The sequence below is a fragment of the Corapipo altera genome, unplaced genomic scaffold, assembly GCF_003945725.1.
Source record: "Corapipo altera isolate COAL_440 unplaced genomic scaffold, ASM394572v1 2b, whole genome shotgun sequence".
Lineage (NCBI taxonomy): Eukaryota > Metazoa > Chordata > Aves > Passeriformes > Pipridae > Corapipo > Corapipo altera.
The window spans coordinates 28,898,180-28,917,095 of record NW_020884874.1 but is presented as its reverse complement, the minus strand read 5'-3'; the positions used below and the strand labels follow the sequence as shown (position 1 = coordinate 28,917,095).

General features: G+C 40.8%; 1 protein-coding gene across 11 annotated transcripts in view; it reads left to right on the top strand.

Annotated features, from left to right (window-relative positions):
* Window positions 1–18,916, top strand: part of LOC113942742 (SAM and SH3 domain-containing protein 1-like) — a 542,445-nt gene that overhangs the window by 472,855 nt on the left and 50,674 nt on the right. For 10 of the 11 annotated variants that reach the window (XM_027633820.1, XM_027633810.1, XM_027633809.1 and 7 more), the window contains 3 exons: window positions 7,425–7,475; window positions 7,597–7,646; window positions 18,701–18,741. In XM_027633820.1, coding sequence (XP_027489621.1) covers window positions 7,425–7,475; window positions 7,597–7,646; window positions 18,701–18,741 — 142 coding nt within the window. Of the gene's footprint in view, window positions 1–849; window positions 868–7,424; window positions 7,476–7,596; window positions 7,647–18,700; window positions 18,742–18,916 lie in introns of those variants that run through there. The other variant, XM_027633811.1, reaches the window with a different exon arrangement.

Here is an 18,916-nt window from a genome sequence, read left to right as displayed (position 1 = left end):
AACCTTTGTGGATTTCTTAATGAGTAGAGCTTTCTTTTCATTTACCTCCTCCTTAATTTTACCAGGGTTTTTAAGGCCTTAGTATCTCAAAGTCAACTGTAGTTTCTGTTTTCTGCTACAGGTCTTCTCAATAATTCATTGGTAACTTATTGTTTGATACAACATAAAGGGAACAAAACATAGTTTTTAAATTGTTAGCTATCACAGTAAATGATGATGTGAAAGGGGGTGTACTTGCAGAAAAAGTCATCAGTATTACAACAACAACTCATTTCACAAGAATCCCTGAGCGTTGAGTGTATTGATTAAGTCAGCACAAAAGCCTCCATTCATTTGCAGTATAGATCATCTGAAATTGCATGTGTTGGAGACATGAATATCGGTGTGTAGGTGCACAGGTATAGTATGTATACAAATATGACAGCGGACCTGTGTTAGCCTACGCTTCCGTGGTACGTCTGAAAGAATTTATAGCACACCTGTAGATGTTCTCTTGGAGGCATTGGTCTTAACCTGAGCTTCCCCTTCTCTTTCCTTGCCACTTTTCAAAACCAGAATACATCTCTTGTTGTTCTTCAAAATGCTGAAGAGAAATTGAGAAAATGGCAAATAATAAAAATATTATACAGCTTTGTGTGCATGAAAATGAAGAATTGGTAAGATCTGAAAAGTGTCTTGAAGAGCACATAGGAACAAATCAGGACCACTGATTTTCAGAGAGAGGTTTAACATATTCTGCCATGGCTTTCAAGGCAAGGAGCTGCATCGCTGAGTGCTTCAAAACTTCAAAACCACTCTAAATTCCTGACCCTGCAATTACAGAAAAGCAGGGTGCAGGATGGTGGTGGGGCCATGTGGCTCTCAGAGGTGCTGCTTTCCTCACTATTTAAGGGTATTGGTTCGGGAGTAGCTGAGGCCAAGGTATCAGCATGCTGCCATAGCCATCCTTGCCAAAGGGCCGGCACCTGGGCAAGGAATCTGTACTTGGCTGGCCAGACTGTTCCTACCGCAAAGTACCCTGAAACAGACTGTTGTTTGCTTGTTTGTTTATTCATTTATTTTCTCTCTTCCTTGTGTCCTTTTCACATAGGACAAAACCATCTCTCTGGAGGAAGTGGTGACTCTTCCCCAGGTCCGTTGTCAGCTCCTGCACAAGAAGGGCCCCACTTGGACAATGTCTAGTTGGGCTTTATCTCGTGCCTCCCTTGTCTGTGTCACATCCTGAGCCCTCTTTGTCTTCACATATAAGCCTTCTTGATATGGTTTGTTTAGGGTTTTTTTCATTCCTCTGAAACATTCCAGCTCTTCCTGATGCAAAAAACTATCCTAAAGTCCTCCCTGGAAACCCATATCTTCCATCGTTATTTCACAAAAGTTCTTTTTGGCTCTTTTTGGCCAATGCTGACAGATGTAAGGATTTTTAGGCAAAGATGGCAGGTCTTGCTCATCCTGTTAATACCAGCAAGAGTTCTAGTACAGAGGCACAAGAGGACTTCACTCTTTTACCATTTGAGTAGCGGGTGTAAAATGCATCAATCTAAGACCTGCTGTGTCCTGGTTGCATTCATGTGCCTTTACATTAATATGTTTTTAGTACAAAGGCAGCTACCATAGTTCGGAGCTTCCTTCATCTTGTTTGGAAAATTGATCAGAAGGTATTTGATTTCCCTACTGCAGAATGCTGTGTTTCTGTATTGACTTTTCTTTCTCTGAAGCCCATTGCTGTTAGGGGTTTTTTTGTGTTTGTGCTGTAATTTCGCTAGATTCTGCTTCTGTTTGTTACAAGTGGATTTATGAGTTAGCACTACCTCACTTGTTATTGTTACAGGCTTTACAAAAGCTGCAGTTTCTCTGTAATTGCTAATGAATTATGTTTTTCAAAATCATTGTAGAATGTTTTTCAGCCCCTGTGGCTCCTAGCCTTAGTGTTGAATGGAGGTTATTTGAGATGGATGAAAAAATACCCTTCTGTTTTCACTGCTGGCAAAGGGGAGAGCGTCAAACACTTCCCCCAGTGATATGTTAAGTTCAATAGATTCCAGCATTTGCGTCAAGCTGAGAGGCATGATTTTTCTTCCCTCCCTAACACTAGAAGCAGATATGCTGTAACAGTGTGTTCTCTCTGAAGCTGCATTTCATCAGTAGTTAAGCTAAGTGTTTACCTATGTCTGCACTTCTCTATGTGGCACTAAGACACTCGGACTGTTGCTTCATATGTAGAGGTATTTATTTTTTTTAATATCTTTTTTTTTTTTCATGCCATCCCTCCTGAATAACTCATTTCCTTGATCAGAGTTTTGCTTCTGCTGCAGGATGTTATCATTTTGCATGTGTCGGCTCTGGCTCTAACATGCAAGAGTAATGGAGCAGAAAACCTTCTCTGTTCACTGTAACAGCTAAGAGGATGGTCCAGAGGTTATGGTTTGAGACTGAAAATGCGACTTTACTAATCTGTACTACTGGAAGCTCACTGATTTGTTTAGTTCTCTCAAACACTTGCTGATGTGGTTGACATAGGAATAGGTCTGTTTTATTTCTTTATTCTGACCTGTAGCCCATAGTTAGTGACATGTAGGTGATTTCCATTACACATCTGCATACCTACACTGTCTCTGCACAGTGGCTTCCCTTTGTCTTCTCCGGGACTTCTACAGAAGCTGAAATACAGTGTGTGGTGGAGGACACCAGGGCAGAATGCTTTGAAATCAAAACACAGGCCTTCAGTGCTCTGTCTGTCTTTCAGATACAGCTTTGTTTGATCATTTCAGAAGCTACACTAGAACGTGTAGTGCGTGTTCAGAGCAAAGAGAGAAAACATTTGGAAAAAGGCTGGCAGAATTGTCTCAGAAATTTTCAGCTGTAGGTGCTTTAATTACACCTGCTGAAATGGTTTCATAAAATTATTTGTAAATTACTGATTATGTCACTGAATTTTCCCAGCATTCATCTGGGTCTCATTTTGCATAGTTCTTGTCTGCACAGTGAGATTAATCCTGTCTCAGGATCTGCAGAGGAGTGTTTAAATTTATGATTCAAATGGACACAGCTCCTGTGGCAAAAACTGTGAAGAGGTTCATGAATTTCTAATTAGAAGGGATTCATTCAATGAATATAATTTCCTAAACTAAGTTGTGGTGTGAAGCATAGATGAAGCAGAATATTTAGGTGATGAAAATACACACAGTCCCCCTAGAATTTGTGAGCCATACCCTGGGTAACCAGTTTTCCTTTCAGATGCTCTTCTCTGCTATGCTTGTGTATTTCAGGAGCAGAACAGCAATGCCTTCTGATAGGCCATGGTCTGTCTCTTATCTGTTACGTTACATACAGAACAACTGAACTGAAGTTATCATGGGAGGAAAAGTCCCTCATGAATTCAAAACCTGCCATTCCAGTCAGGAAATAGGTTTTCAGCTTCTTTCCCATGTATTTTTTGCTTTATATTTTCTACCTGATTGTGTTTTTCAGGCTTAGCTCATAAATGGTCACAAAACTGTTTTGAAGATTTTTTACAAGGAATGTAGTGTATAAAACCAAAATCACAATATTTAGAAGCCTGCGATAATTTGAAAAGAAAATGTATGCAAATGATCACATAAATCACAGTGTACAAAGTAGACAAAAAAAACCTACCTGTGAAGTAAGCTTCTTTCTTGAGCCCTGAGGCAAACAACTAAAGGCTTGAAGCATAAGCCACAAATCCTGTTTGTTAAGATTACTACACACATTTTCTTCCAAAAGGAGTGATTTGTAAAAAGCATTTCACCAATTTGCACTTCTGCACCAGAGCTCCCAAGCTTACCAGTCTGGCACCACAGGCACTTTCCTCAGTGCCAACAGTGCAGAAGGGTTGGTGATACCAGGCAGTACCTGGGCAGTTCAACGCCTGCCATCCATCCCTTCCTCTAGCTGCTGGATCACAGCTTCACCCAGAACCTCAGGGACTTGTTCTGCACCCATCCTCTTGATGGCATTGGCTTTGGATGAAGGAGGAGACAGGAAGGAAATAGGACTGCTAAGAAATGGCTTTAAAGATGGGAGAATAAAATTCTTCTGCAAGCTGAGATTGATTTAGATCAGCTGTAGGTGACTTGATGGAGGAATTCTTAGTTTAAATTCGGTAGACTTCACTCTGCAATATATTAGCATTACTAATTTTTAAGAGCTCCCCCTGGCTTTATTATTGGTATTTTAGATTCTGTACTGTGCTGACCTTGGACCTCAAGGGTAGCTGGACAGGCTGGTGCTAAGCCAGTTTGTCCTTCCTCTAATATGTTCCCTGGGGATTGGATACAATTGATGAATATCTCAGTTTCTCCAGAATCTTCAGATCTCAGTTACTGTGGTTTAAATAGTGTATTGAACTAGTTGAATATGCTTTGACAGTGTCTCAGCACAGGATAGGGGCCTTGCCTAGGGCCCCTTAAATCCAGAAACAATGCAAGTAAATCAGTCACTTTTGGGAAATATTGTATTTAATTACATAGCTTAAGGAGCCTGCACTTGATCAGATACTTTCTCAGATTATTGGGTTTTGTTCACCAACACTACATAGTGTGTAGGTGGTGTGAATATCTGGTACACCTCCGACAAGCTTTACAGGCATATGTGGAGGGCAGATATCTGGGGCACCAGGCTACTAGGACAGAAAACACCTATCACTCTGACACCTGCTTTGTCTAGACCAGAGCCCTGGCAATGCAGGCTAGGAATGTCTCTTACTGCAGCCAGTTTCTATAAGTGCAAGCTGTCCTCTGTTTAATTTTTAACATTTGGTGCAGAAGGATGAAAGATGTACTTTCATGAAACTAACTTTTAAAAATATTTTCTGAAAAGCTTCTATAGCCTGCTTGAGAGCATGCCAACAGTACAACATTTGCTCAACTTTCTAGAATTAGCCTTTGGTAAAAAAGGGCCCTGATCCCAATGAATAAAAGTCAATACAACATGTGGATTTTAAAGTGAGGTTTAACATGAGGTTTAATGGATGTTAACCAAAATAAATAGAATTGCTTGAGGCTGATGAAAGTTCTGTGATCTCTGATGCAGATCTAAGCCAGACGTTCAGTTGAGAGTACTATTTCCCTAAGTTTTTTCTTTGGTTTCTTGTGTAAATAGCAATAGGAAGAAATACCATTCTGCTGGAAAGGCAGGTAGGAATATTAATCACAACAGTGCAGTACTATCAGGTGTTTTGCATCCCAGCGTTGCAAGAGGAGCTCTAGAGGAGGGAGAGTAGAGTTGTCCTTGCTTCTGTCCTCCACAGTCATCTTGATCCTACAAAACTGCTCCTGTTCTAATAGGGTGGGCTTGACAGCAAATAAGAAAAAAGAAAGCAAATACAGTCACATTTTCTTAGGATTTTGTTACATGGGGTACAGCTGACCATTCATCTGAATAGTTTTAGGCTGAAAATAGTAACTTTTCATCTAATTGCAGTCTCAGGCTTCAACTTCACAAGCAGCTGCTCAGGCAAAAGAGTTCTGTAGTCTTGGGAGGCCAGGCAACATATTATAAATGATAGTTTACAAAAAACCTAGCATATTAAAAAAAACCCAACCAAACAAACAAAAAAACCTTGCAGCAAGGGATCTAAAAGCACATAGGGGACATTGTGGATTCTCCTAACTGGCATACTGAAATTGTAGCGTAAAGCTGATAAAATGCTCCTTTTTCAAAAGTGCAGCAGTGTGTGGACTAACAAGGTGCTCGTGAATGTGAAGTGTTTGGACTGTGGGGCTTGTCTTTCCCTACCTCTTTGCAAACTGCTAGGCAGGGATTGGAGAGCACCTGAGGAGGATTTGCATCAATGTGCCTGCAGTCTTTTCCAGATGCAAAACTTAATCGGATTCCATTTTGACAGAGCTAATGGCAAAAGAGAGGGTGCCAAATAGCTAATTTCACTTTTCTGATCTGTGAACATCAGTGGAATTTCCCTGGGCTTGGTCCAGCTTCTGCTTGACTAGAGGAGTCCTTTGGACCTGTCAGTACATGAATGTGATGGCCTTTCCGTGTCCACTTCCACTTAAGAACTTCATTTCCCTTTTCATGTTATAAAATTAGAAAAGCAGATACAGTGACCACAAATGGCCAGGCAAAATCCTCCAGTAGGACAGTGAGCCAGTGTCAGCCTTGTGCCCTGGCAAGCACAGGGCTGTGAGGCATCCTGTGCCCTCCTGGCTGCCATGGCCAACAGTGCAAGCTGACTCAGTTGTATGATGGCAGAGTAGGATCCTCTCTAATCTAGATCTTGTAGACTTTCTGGGTGGGTTAATCTAAAACCACTTCATGGCAATCAGTGGTAATTTCCTGTTAATTATTAAAAGACTGCCTTTCCAGAAAATTGTGTCTGGTTTTCTTTTTTTTTAATTAAATCCCAAGAACATTTTGTCACCCTTTCTGTAAACAAAGGGCATAGGAAGTACAATTTCACGGAGATAAGAGTTTTACATGTAGGCTGAGGAATGCGTGAACTAGAAGTCCCTCCAGTATTAAGAAACAAATCCATTTTTATTTTTTTGAAGCATGCATATTACTGTGGCTGCTTACCCAGTTACGATGAGTAAGTTACAGTACTTACTTTGCTATAACTTCACGAGGGCTAGGACTGGCTGAGAATAAAGTAGGCATAAGTGCGTTCCCCTATGATTTCATACACAAAGTGTATTTCTCAATACTGAAAGCTATAATATCTTCCTCTATTTTAACTGGACTTTTCCCACTGATTTCAGCTAGACATGTTAATAGTATGTGCCTTTCGGGCAGTTGGCTTACAATCTTAAATTAGACATCACGAGTGGGACTCCCTCATCTAACTTAGAGCTGAAACCTGTCGGGTGAGTTGTTCTGTAAGAGCTTGTGTCTCTCTATTGACTGCAAAGGGAGCCCAAATGGCAGAGTCCTGGATTAGATGGTTATACCCTAGATGTTTGAAGGAAGGTGATTTGAACTCCATACTGTTGACAAATTTCTGTGTGAGAAACTGGCCTTTCTGAAATGTCTCTGAATCCTCCTGGTATTTTTAGCTCAGACATGCTCTTATAATCTCAGATTTTCCCTGTATATTTTCTCTGAAGGTGAATTTTTGGAAATTGCACTTGAACTTAGCTAACAAATTGTGTGATGATCTAGTGAAAATAAATAAATAATTCATCTTTGTATTTTGTTTTGCATTACTTCTATCTAACAGTTTTACCTTCTTCTATATTCTTCAATGATGTATAGAATTAGCTGTTTTTCTGTATTACTTCAGAGTTTATCCTGAAAGTAATTCCTTCTGGAGAGGTTAATGTTTACTACTAGAATTGTTTTGAGGTAGTCCTAATTTATGTTACCCTGTTTCTTCTTCCCTTTTTCTCCCCTTCAGATTTATTCTGTCTGGTCTTTAGAATAATTTCATTAACCTGACATTTGTTGTGTTTTAGGAGAAACCTGATGTGAGTCCTACATCTTTACAGCTGCGATCCCAGATTGAGGTAAGCACGTAGATTTTGATCACCTACTTTTGTTTGTTTGGTCTTTAATTTGATGTTCTGCATAAATTGGCTAAAGGCTTCTCTTGTGTCTGCTCTCACTGCTACGTTTCTTCTCTTGCAGGAGTCACTTGGTCTCAGCAGCACTGCATCAACACCCGACACTGAAAGAAAGTAAGTGAAGACACAGGAAAGAAAAGAGGGAGAGGGAATTTTGTGTGTTTCCTTTTTCCTAAATTCACTTTAGATCACATTGATATTTCTAGATTTCAAATCCAACCATTATTATTGAAATCTGTGTTGGAACCTGGTCCTTCTCTTGTTCTCTTTTGACCTTTTATTATTTTCGGTTTATTATATCAAAGGAGGGTTGTTGTTTCTCCCCTCTTGGGATGTGCATACAACTGGTAGTCATTTTTGAGGAACGCTGGTGATTTCACATTCTCTGCAAAGTAAACTTCCTTTAAAAATTACTTTCTGTGACTAGGCCTAAATGCAGCCAAAAAGATAGGTGAGGGGAAGGGAGAGTTACAAACTTAAATCACGTTCCTTTTCCTGTACACTCCTGAGCTTGTAACTGTGCTTTTGAAGAAGGTGCCAAGGGAACGAGGTATTTAAAACCAAGTTAAAAGGAGCTTTAATTTTAGAAGTCCTTAATAAAAACCTCTCTGTGAGGACTGAGAGAGTTTCTGTTTACTGTCACCTCCTGCTGCAATGTGTGTGCTTGTTTTCTGTGCCTCCTTCCTTTGATCCCAAGATCTTGGATCTGTACTGCTTCGGGTAACGTTCAGTGGTGCATGAAGACAACTGCCACTGTATTTCCAATTGCCTGCACTTCCTGGGGTAGTGCCAACTGGACTGGTTCAGAGGGAGTACGTGAAATACAGTTGTGATGTGACATGCTTTTGTAAGGTTTTACAGTCCCACATTTGAATATCTTCCAGTGATTCAACACTGGACAGTAATAGGAAGATTTCTACCCTTGTTTTTCCTAGTTCCATAGAAGGACTGTCAGTCCTAGAGGGATCTGTGGTGGATATGGGGTATGGGACTCACACCGACTATGTAGAAGTCAGTTTTGTGGCAGTGAACAGCTGCTTAGGGGCTTCCTTTGTGATTGTCTGAAAGCTAGTTCATGTTAAAGGTGTCAGAGTGCAATAAATTGTCTTTTAGAGGTGCCTTATCTCACTTCATCACCCAAAGAGAAAGCAAAGATGGTTTGCTTGAGGCAGATGCTTATTTTCAAAACAGCATAAGACAGATGAGGTGAATTTTACCTTGGGTACTGTCACTGCCCCCATATTGTATGCTGGTAAAAGAGAAGGCCTAGAAGTCTTAGAGTTTAATAGTCATCCTTCAGATATTGAAACATGAAAAAGTGTTCTTGAAGGATACCTGCCTGTCTAACACTATAATGAAACCAGAAGTGTCACGTGGATGGAAACATAATGAGAACTCTAATCTGGGAAGTCAACCTCCAAGGTTATCCTGTAATCTTAATGCTTTTCTCTCAGCCTCAAAGCACTTTATTCATGGGTAAATATCATCGTCTCACCTCAGATAATAATGAGATAAGGATCTCACAGGAGGACAGCACACAACTGGGGAAGAAACTCCACTTACAAGTTCTAACCAACTTTCTAAGTTGTGTCTCTGTGTAGGTGTTGTGCCACAAACAACTGAGTGAGAAGACAGTATCTACATAAACATCTTCTGAGATAGCCCATTTACCTCACTGAAAGGGATTTAACCACCTTATCTTAGTTCAGATGAAAGGGACATGTGATTTTTGTGGACCTTTCAAGAATGGAAGTGTCCCATTTGAGTATTTGTAGAAGGGTGTATGTGATTAACCTGATCATACATATGAAACCTGTGCAGGACAGGTTGTGCGAGATACTTGCACAGTAAGACAGCAGGCCATGTGATGCATTCTAATTGGAGAAGGTGTTGAAAATAATAAATTATATCTACTCAATACCATACAAATTATTCAAACTTGAAATAATAAAGGCCTGTGCTGATTAGTGACAGCCTGCCACATCAGTACTGGCTTCATTTCCCTCAGCTTGGAGGGCTGAATTTTCACATGAATTGCCTCTTCCTGGGAGGCAGATTTTATAAAATTGATCTACAGGAAAATGACCACATCAAGCCTATTTGACGCATCTGTACTTGCTACTAACATGTTGAATTTGATGTTTTTCAGAGGAGGATGTCATGTTGGCCCTAGGGGTTTTTGGGGGGTTCAGTGTTTAGTATATGGCTTTAATCTGAATTTTCTGTGTGGGCATGCTATGAGACAGGAAAGATTGTCCCTTTGGGGACACTGTTTTTTTGTACCTCTCATGCTGTGTGGAAGATGTGGGATAAACCTTTTACAAAACTTCTTTTATTGTGAGAGTAGTTTACCAAACACGAAACTTGATACAGATGTGCACTGATTTCTCATATTCACAAAGAGATTCGGGGAACAAAAGGAAAGATTTGTTCAAAACTAGCCATCCAGACTTTCAGGAGCTGGCTGGATCGTGGTCACTCTCAGTAGCTCCCTCACCCAGCACTGCTGCCTGCACACCCTGCAGCTTAACACTACCGGGGTCTAAAGTTTTAAAAATAACACATCTGGATGGTTGTTTAATTTGCCAGAGTTTAGAGATTCCAGACAGACTGGGAGAAGCAATGTTTGCTTTAACCTGGTTTGGTTTCCCTTTTCTGTGGTACCCAATTGGAAGAGAGAGCCCAGCAGGCTCCACTGTACACCACACTGAAAACAGATTAACCTTGGTGGTCTGTGGTAGGAAAGAATCCTGTTTGTGTGGACAAGCAATGTATGTTCAGTCTTACCTTGAGTCTTACTAACCCTGCTGCCCAGTCTGGTCAAAGTCAGTGCAAAATTAGTCACTGCTCTCAGTCCAGCAAGTTGTTTAACACATATTTGTCTAGTAGGTGATGTGCTGTAACACAGATGAGCAGCCATAGGGCCTGAAGGGAGGCAGAAGGGATTAAATGGGCCTGGAGGCAGAATTGTGTGTCACCGTGAGTCATTGTCCCTCCAGAAGGTATTTGGGCCAATACTACCTTCCTCTGTTGCTGACAACACTGTTCCTGTTAATTGATCAAAACTACAAAAAAGACTGCATATGTGAACCTGCTCTGAGCATTATATATGCCCTACCATATATGGCTTTTGTTTGATTGGTTCTGACACAGAGAGAAAAATCTTCACTGTAGCAAAAGCCTCTGAGATTTATGTGAATAACAGCAAGGGTACTGATATGGCCTGAAAAGCTATCCGTAAACAATAGAAAGCAAAGTCATATTTGTTCAAGCTTTGCCTCACAATTGCTCTGGATTTTTGGCCTTACTGGAGTTCCTTCTATAAATTGAAACAGTTCGTCAGGTTTCTAAGTCATGCCATATTCAGCAAATAATGCAAAGCAGGGAATGAGGTGTTTGTAGCCCTCTTCTCTGAATAATAAATTTCACTTCCCTTTGCACTTTCCAAGATTTCCATCTTTTAAACTGCAGTCTTGCTGTAAGCTGTGGTGCTAGCGTAACTTTGCAGATTTTCAGTATGCCTTCAGTAAATTGGCAACAGCATCTTTAAGCAATATTATTCATTTTAAACAAAAATCTCCCCAGAACTGCAGGTGCTTCTCTACAAACAGATTGACTTCTGCTTTTGCTAGAAGAATCATCAGTGTAGCAAATATGCAGTAAATGTGTTCTTTAGCAGTTACTATTACTTCTCTGACCCCATACCATGTTGATCTGGGGATGTATTGGATATACAATGCCTATTATTTCCAAGTGATGGCAACACCCCAAGGATGTTTACTCAGATAGGGGACTGAGCAAGGTTTTCTCATAATTGTAAACAGAGCTTTTAAACAATGTAACCCAACTTTTAGCCTGTTCCCATTTTTGAGTATTCAAGTGTACATGACAGACTGATGAGCTCTGCATGTTTGCCAGGAAATCCAGGTTAAACCCAGTCCCCTGAACTCAGGCTTCTGCATCCTGACTCTCATCCTGTTTTTAGAAGAACTGGGGGGATGTTACAGAGGGGAAGTTGTGTGTTTTCCCTCTTGGGAAATAGATCTGTTTGCTATCACTGTTTGCTCCACCAGCCTCTGGGCCAGTTTCAGATGTAATGTATCAGAGAACTGCCAGGAAAGAGAAAGAAGTGGGTGAGAGACCCAAGAGCACTGCGTAGAGATAGGATGAGGTACTGACACTCCTGTATACTAATTTTTTTTTTTTGCAATTGCTAGAAAAAGGAAGGATGAAAACAATAAATGAGGTAACAGCTGTATCATGTATCTGATGTTTCACAGTCATTCCCACTACCTTTGCATGACAGTGGGTGTTATGAATTGTCACCTCCTATGTGAATCACCTGCTGTTTCTTGAACTGTACCACTGAAGCACACTCCTGACCAAGTAAAAGAAATGATCACACTTCACATCAAGTGCCACAATTAATCCTGCTGTACTCCTCAGCCTGTGGCTCAGTACAGTTCAATTGTTCTTGACCCTGTGATACTCAGGACCTAAATCCAAGATTCTACCAGAGCAGGAAACTGGCCAGAAACAGACTTGTCGGGGAGAAGAAGAAAAGCAAGCACATGTGGGGTGCGGGCAGTACAGAGCAACATTGCTCAGGGTCTTTGCATTCCCCTGGTGTGTGGGAGCTGCTGTGCCTCTGGCAGCTGTGTCCTCAACTCTCTGCTTCAGCTGCTCCCGAGAGCGAATGTCTTTGTCATCCTCTCTATGTGTACAGGATGTATTGAGCCACTCGCCATGGAATTTGTACAGTCTGACCAGATCTCTGATGGCTTGTTGGGAATGTCACAGCAGGAGTCACACAGTAGGCTCCTCAGGCGTTGTGACTTTCTCAGAGGTTGTGAGCAGGCAAGCAGTAAGGCCACAACACAAGTGGCTGCTATCTGCATGCTGTTGTCACTGCAGGAGAGATGATTGACTGAATCTGTTTTTACAGATTTTCTGCAAAGAATGTGCCATAGTACAGTCATTCAGTGTCCCGTGGTATAAACTGGAACTCTGTATTAGTCTAAGGCTGGGAGAGTGCTTGCATTTCAGTGTTCCCATCTTCCACAATGATTTTTAGTGAAACCTGCAAAAAGGTTCATGCAAGTCTCAATTGTGCCCCCTTTGGTACACTAATTTACTGGCCTTTGCCATCAGTTTTTAACGCTTGATTCCCTAATCCTCTTTCCCTGCAGCATACAAGCTGCAGGTCAAGATTTGAATGCAGGATCATTAGATCATCCCATGGCTGGGGGGGGGCTTAAATTCTATCACTTAGATTCTGGCAACTTCTTAAGGTGCCCAGATTACCTTTGGCAGGTATTTGTAAGGTCATCTGCAAAGAAAGAGGAGTGCAAGTCTGACAGAGGATGTGAGGCAGAGAGGGTAGAAACAGAGAAGAACAAAGCAGAAAACAAAAAAATCCCCCCAAAGAGAGAATGCTAAAGCTGCACTTAATTGCTAACCGAATAAATTGTTCCTCTCAAACAGTTTAAAAATGGAAAAGAATATTGGAAGGAAAAGAAGTAAGAGCTTTCTGTACTTGAGATGTTTGCATTTAAGATACATTTTTTTATATACCCTTTGCTTGCAGGAATTGAAAAGAAACAGTGAATGTGTATGACCCTGTTTTCACTTGTTTGAGGCCTGATTTAGTCAAAGCCAAATTATTCATGCTGCCTTTAAACAGCCTCCTCAAGAGAAGTAGGGCAGGAAACTCCCACAATAACCCACACAATAGGAGCAAGAGGCCAGCCAAATGATGCCTGGGACACGTGAGGAGGGAAACCAGTGTGCCTTTGAGCAGCTGGAAGAAGATTTCAATCCTGTTAATTTTGTATGGGGAGGTATGAAGGGTGCCTTTCACACCAAAGTCAGACTTGTCACAGCTAGTTGAGATGGCACACAATGAGCAATGCAGGGAGAACAGGGATGCGTTGCCTGCAGTACATCAGGCCCTGCTCTTTGCTGTCAAAGAGTTTTTAGCTGGCAATTATCTGCCTCCTGGCTGGGACCAACCAGTCAGTTATTACATACGTGACATACCCCCACCTGCCTGCTACCAGTCCCTGGACCAAGCCTGTGGGACCAACATGATGACTTCCATGCTGGTGATGCTGTGAAATACACATACACATGCAGGGCCCACAAGCAACTCAGTGTTTGTTTCCACTGAGAAAGTTTTGACCTGCTTAAAGTGCCATTGCTATGGAAACCTAATGAGAAGATAATTGAATGAAACGTCTTTGCTTTCCATCCCTTTCTCACACTGATGCCAGCAAGGTCAGAACCTTGCAGGCCTCCTTTCTCTTCAGGTTCATGCAAATTTGATAAAAATACCAAAGACCCATTTTCTTCCCTGTGCCAGCTCCAGTTAGATAAATTATCTTGTATTCAGTCAGGAGCAGTTACAAGTGTGTCAGTTTTTCATACTAATTATGTAACTGGGCCATTTCTAATGCACATGGATAACCAATTGGCTTTGCAGCAGAGCCAGCATGGGCTTTTGCACTGGTTTATTCACCACTATGAATGTGCATAATATTTGTATACTGAAAATCCCATCTAAACCATTTTCCTCAGTGGGCTATAAATAGTCATTGGGAAGGGATGAGAGGGGCACTATCAGTTTATTGAAGATCGTAACAGTAGTGGTTTCATTATCATATGGTGCTATACATCTGTGGATTTTAAAGTCCATAAATGAGATGCGGCCATTTGTTAAAGAACATATACATTTAAAATACTTAGTGTTGAAACAAACCCCCATCATTCTCAGTTCCCGTGTTTGTTCTGTTTCAAGAATGATGAGCTTTTAAAAATCAACAGGCACATTCATGAAAGCAGCACATGGTGTCATTTGTTTCTCTTTCCAGTTCTTTGGAGTACCAGCACATTCTTGGGGTACGTGTGGCTGTGTCTCTTGTAAAATCAACTACTCTCTATACAAAATAAGCCATGGTGTTATTCTGTTTAAGACTAGAATTAGTCCAGAGTAACAGGGAAAGCTGTAGCCTAGCAGCTCAATGCAGCCTAGTTGAAACCTGTCTTAATAATCAGACAGGCTCAGTTGGCTTGTGATGCAAATGTGTGCATTCGTTCTTCCTTTCACTCCAAATTTTGGAGACCACCTTCAGGTTTCAAGGGGATTCCTTAGGTACAACAACGTCATCACCACTGCAGCACTTTTATGGAAAGACAGATTCAAAGATCCTTTTGGATGCCGGGCTTTGACGTTGTTCATACAAAGCCCACAGGCTTCAAAAGAACAACCAGAAGTGTCCTCCAGAGGCAATCCTCAGGCCGGTATCTTTGTATCTAGTATGTCTGGTCAGACTTCTTATCTTTCAAGCAGCTTCTTATAAAAGCAGTTAATTAAGTTTTTAAAGTTGTCCTCCCTTTCTCTGCCTGCTGTTGGAAGTTTGTCCAAATAGGAAATGTTAACTCCTCTTTTCTAATTTTTTCCAGCTTATGTCTGTTTGTTCCTGTACCTAATTTATTAATAGGCAATAAGTTAATCTTCTTGCAGTTTTCCAATTTGACAGGCAAAACTTTTCTAACTTTCTCTTATAAGAAAAGCCGTCCAGTTCCCTGGCCATTCTAACAGGTTTTCTCTTTACAACTTCTGGTTTGAATTCATCTTTCTTGAGCATAAATAATGGTGGTTGTACGGCCATTCTCATATATATTCATTCTTTGTACTGCCATTGGAATTTCTCATCCTTATACCTTTTAGGATTAACATGTATGTTTTTTCTCAATCATCCTTTTCCCACTGGTATCCCCAGGTACTCTGTCATTTGCAGACCTCCAGCATCTAAAAGACTGACTTTTGTGTCCATTCTGTTTTGTGCACTTGCACATTTCAGTGTTGAATGTAAACTCATTTCTGTTAAGCCATACTTTCTAATCAAGAAGTTCCTGGTCCAGGTTCTCCACTCCAGCTGTTGCTACTAATTTTGTGTCACTGACCTCTGAGTGGCCTGATGTAATTTACCAAGCTCTGCTCAAACTCATCAACTCTCTAGGGCAGTAATGTTTGCTTACTCTCAAAAGTAGCTCCATTTTTAGATTATATATTGTGCCTTCTGTTTTGTGGTGGTTTGGGAGGGGATTTTTTGGTTTGGGGTTTTTTTTTCTCACATTTATTTGTTTCAGCATTTTGGCTCCAAGAGGCACCAAGTATCAGCATAGAGATGGTTTTGAATTTGTGAAATTAATGGATTAAAATTTTGACCCCTTCTGCTGGCCACATTCAGAGATTATGTCTTGATAAGAAAATCAACATTTTCTTTCCCTCTGGCCATAAATCTTTTTTTCTTCCTTGTTGTGTGAATGTATACCCATACATTTCTTCTGTTGTATGCTGTGACAGAGTACATTTCATGTGAAAGCTTGCTAATGAAGTTGTACATCAGACCACAACAAAAATGAAGGCCTCCATGGTGGAGTGATGGCATTTGGCTCCTTTTCAGACACACGGTGCTGAAACTTCTGCCAAGTGTCACTGCATCATTAACTTTCAGTACAAGTTATCAGTCTATGAATGGAAGAACACAAATCTCTTTCAGTGCACGTTCAAGGAAGCACTGCAGATTTAACAGAGTAAGGGAGTGTAATTTGCAAATCAAACATATAGCAACTCCTAGGTACTCTGAAATTTTTCACCAGACATCTAGGAAGTAAAACACTTGATTGATTTCACTGAGGATTTTTAAGCATCAGAGCTGTCTAGTGGAACTAAAGCCAGTGCCCTATCAGACACTATGTGGTAAGTTTTGTTGGCATTTCCATCTCTTCAGACCAGCTGTTAGCATTTTCAAGGTCAGCCCAAGGACAGATTTCCTCTTTAAAGAATGCATGAAATGATAATTTGAATTTGCATAGTTCAGCATAGTTCTCAAATCAGCTATAAATGAGAAGGTGGTCTGCTTTCTGTGGATCCTACTCTTCTCCTGACCGACTCTAGTTCAGGTGTGTTAGAACTTTGCTCCTACTACTTTTCCCATTCTTTGGAGGCCAGTGTGTGATGAGTTGGTGGTCTCAGGCCAATTCCCAGCAAACAGATGTCCACATCACAAACAGTGCCGCTACACCTGCTACTTACTTGAATCATTGTTGGCAGCTGTGCAAGAGAAGAAAAGGATTAAAATGGATTTGTAGGCCACAGAGCACAAGAGACTGCCTCTCCACTTTGAGGCTGTTTTTACCAGTGAGGCAGAGTTCCGATCATTAACAGATTTCATTTTCTAAGGATGATGACTTGGTATATTTCATGGATACTAAATTCATTTAAGATAAGTAGGTGAGGTCTATGCTCATGTGCAAAATGTAGTGGATTAATTCTATCAGTTCCAACAGAACTTTGCTTTCATAAAAACAAAAGTCTCTGTATACAATTCCACATACTTTTTATCTGATTTACCTTTATTTAGAAAAATACTTGCTAACAACTTTACTTTGAAGTGTCTGGATGAATTCCTGGCCCTGTTCAGAGGCTTTTCTGGAAATTTGTACCCAGAAAGTATGGGGTTTGTATTTTTCTCCTGCATTTTTTTATTCAGGCTTCTTAAAATCTAGTCATTTGATGGCATATTATTAACTTTTCTCCTTCAAGGGTAAACTTCATCAACAAGGAAGACAGTGAATGTCTCCCTCCTCCTGGTACATAAAAAATTTGAAGGTTTTTTGCCTCAGTTAGTTTGCAGTTTGTAGTGGATTAGATTTCTGATCAGTCTGAGTTCGAAAGAGATTGCATTTCAGAGCTTCACTGTGCCAGACAGACCCTCCTTGTTTAGATGAATTACTAAATCAAACAAACTTCACACTGTCTTGTTTCCCCTTTAATGATGTCTTTGCAAATTGATGAGTGTGTTTCATGCTTATAAGACCTTGGTCAGTAGTTACTTACGTCTTCTAAACCCTGAACTGGCTTAAACTAAAATTTTCCTTTTAGTGGTTTAGTGAATTGATCAGAAACTCTTCATTGCCCTCTACTGGGAGTCTGAGAGAGCTAAAGGAGCCCGTGCAGACAGTGTGTGGACAGCAACAAGCGCATGGCATGTGTGTATTATTATATGGTTTGTTCAAAGAACAATTTGGCTTGAGGTCTGCTTGGTACGCTGGGGTATGCGTGTTTCCATTCTACATGGCCGCAGTAGAGCTACCGCACAATAGAGCATTGTCACATCGTGGGGCCGAGCTCTCAGCAAAAACACTGCAGTAATGCTTTGCACTTGGAGCCTCCAGCAAAGCCGTTGATGCTGGCAGGGCAGGAGTCATTTCACTGGCTTGGTGCTGCATGGTTAAATAGAAAGGCTTCAAAGAATAACGCAAGGTTTGGTAATTTCTATTAGCTCCATTTATACAGACAGAAAAAAAAGCCAATGAACCAGGGTGATGCTGTCTCATCAGAGATCCCACAATGAACTGTTGGCACTGAGTTGGAATCCATTATGGAAAACTGGTTCAATGAATATAAAGACCTAGAACAAAAGATTTATTTACTATTTTAGTGGGTTGTTTGTAAAGTCCATGTTCTGTTAAAATAAGTCTCTCCAGCTAGCTTTTGAGGAAGGGAGCATACACTGATGGGAAAGCACACAAAAGGGACTCAGGAGCAAGAAGCTGTAGTCTCCAGTCATCTGTGGTTGCACTTCATAGGGTCTGGACAAGCTTTCTTAAGCTTGTCTTGAAATTTCTACTACTTTTTCCACACAGTGGCTTCTGAAAGTGTAATGAGCACATATTTATAAAGCTTTATCAGAGAAAAAACAAGTGGTCTGAAAACTGTTATGCAGCTAAACAAATGCAGCATCACAGTTCTACAGTTTCTAAGGCAGCAAAATTGCTGTTTTGCAAATGGAAGGGGGGGAAGCTATGTGAATAATTGTTTTTCTTAGGGATCCCTGGACTCTTATACCTTAACCATAGATTTTTGTCAGTATATGTTTTTCTATGCGGGTCACAAAAGTCATGTTTAAGAGGGGAACTCAGTTGCTGTGGTCAGACCAGTGCGTTCAAGTTTTGTTTCCAACTTACTGCGCTGGGAAGAAAAGGGAAGAGAAAACAGCTCATGATGTATTGTTTGGAAACTATAATTTACTGTAACCAGACAGCTCCCATGAAATGTGAGAAGCCTGCATCAATAAGTCCATTTCTCTTTTTTGTCCTAGGCTCTCCATTCATAAATCAAGCTCGGAAGAAGGCTCTGTAGGTCAGTATATTTCATTTTATTTGATACTCCTGTGGAATTCTTAAACAGCTTTTGAGTTTTGCTTGTGCTGGGATGTGAAGAGCTGAGTAAACACAATGCTGACGGAAGTCAGCAGCGTGTGTGTGTGTGTGTGTGTGTGTGTGTGTGTGTGTGTGTGTGTGTGTGTGTGTGTGTG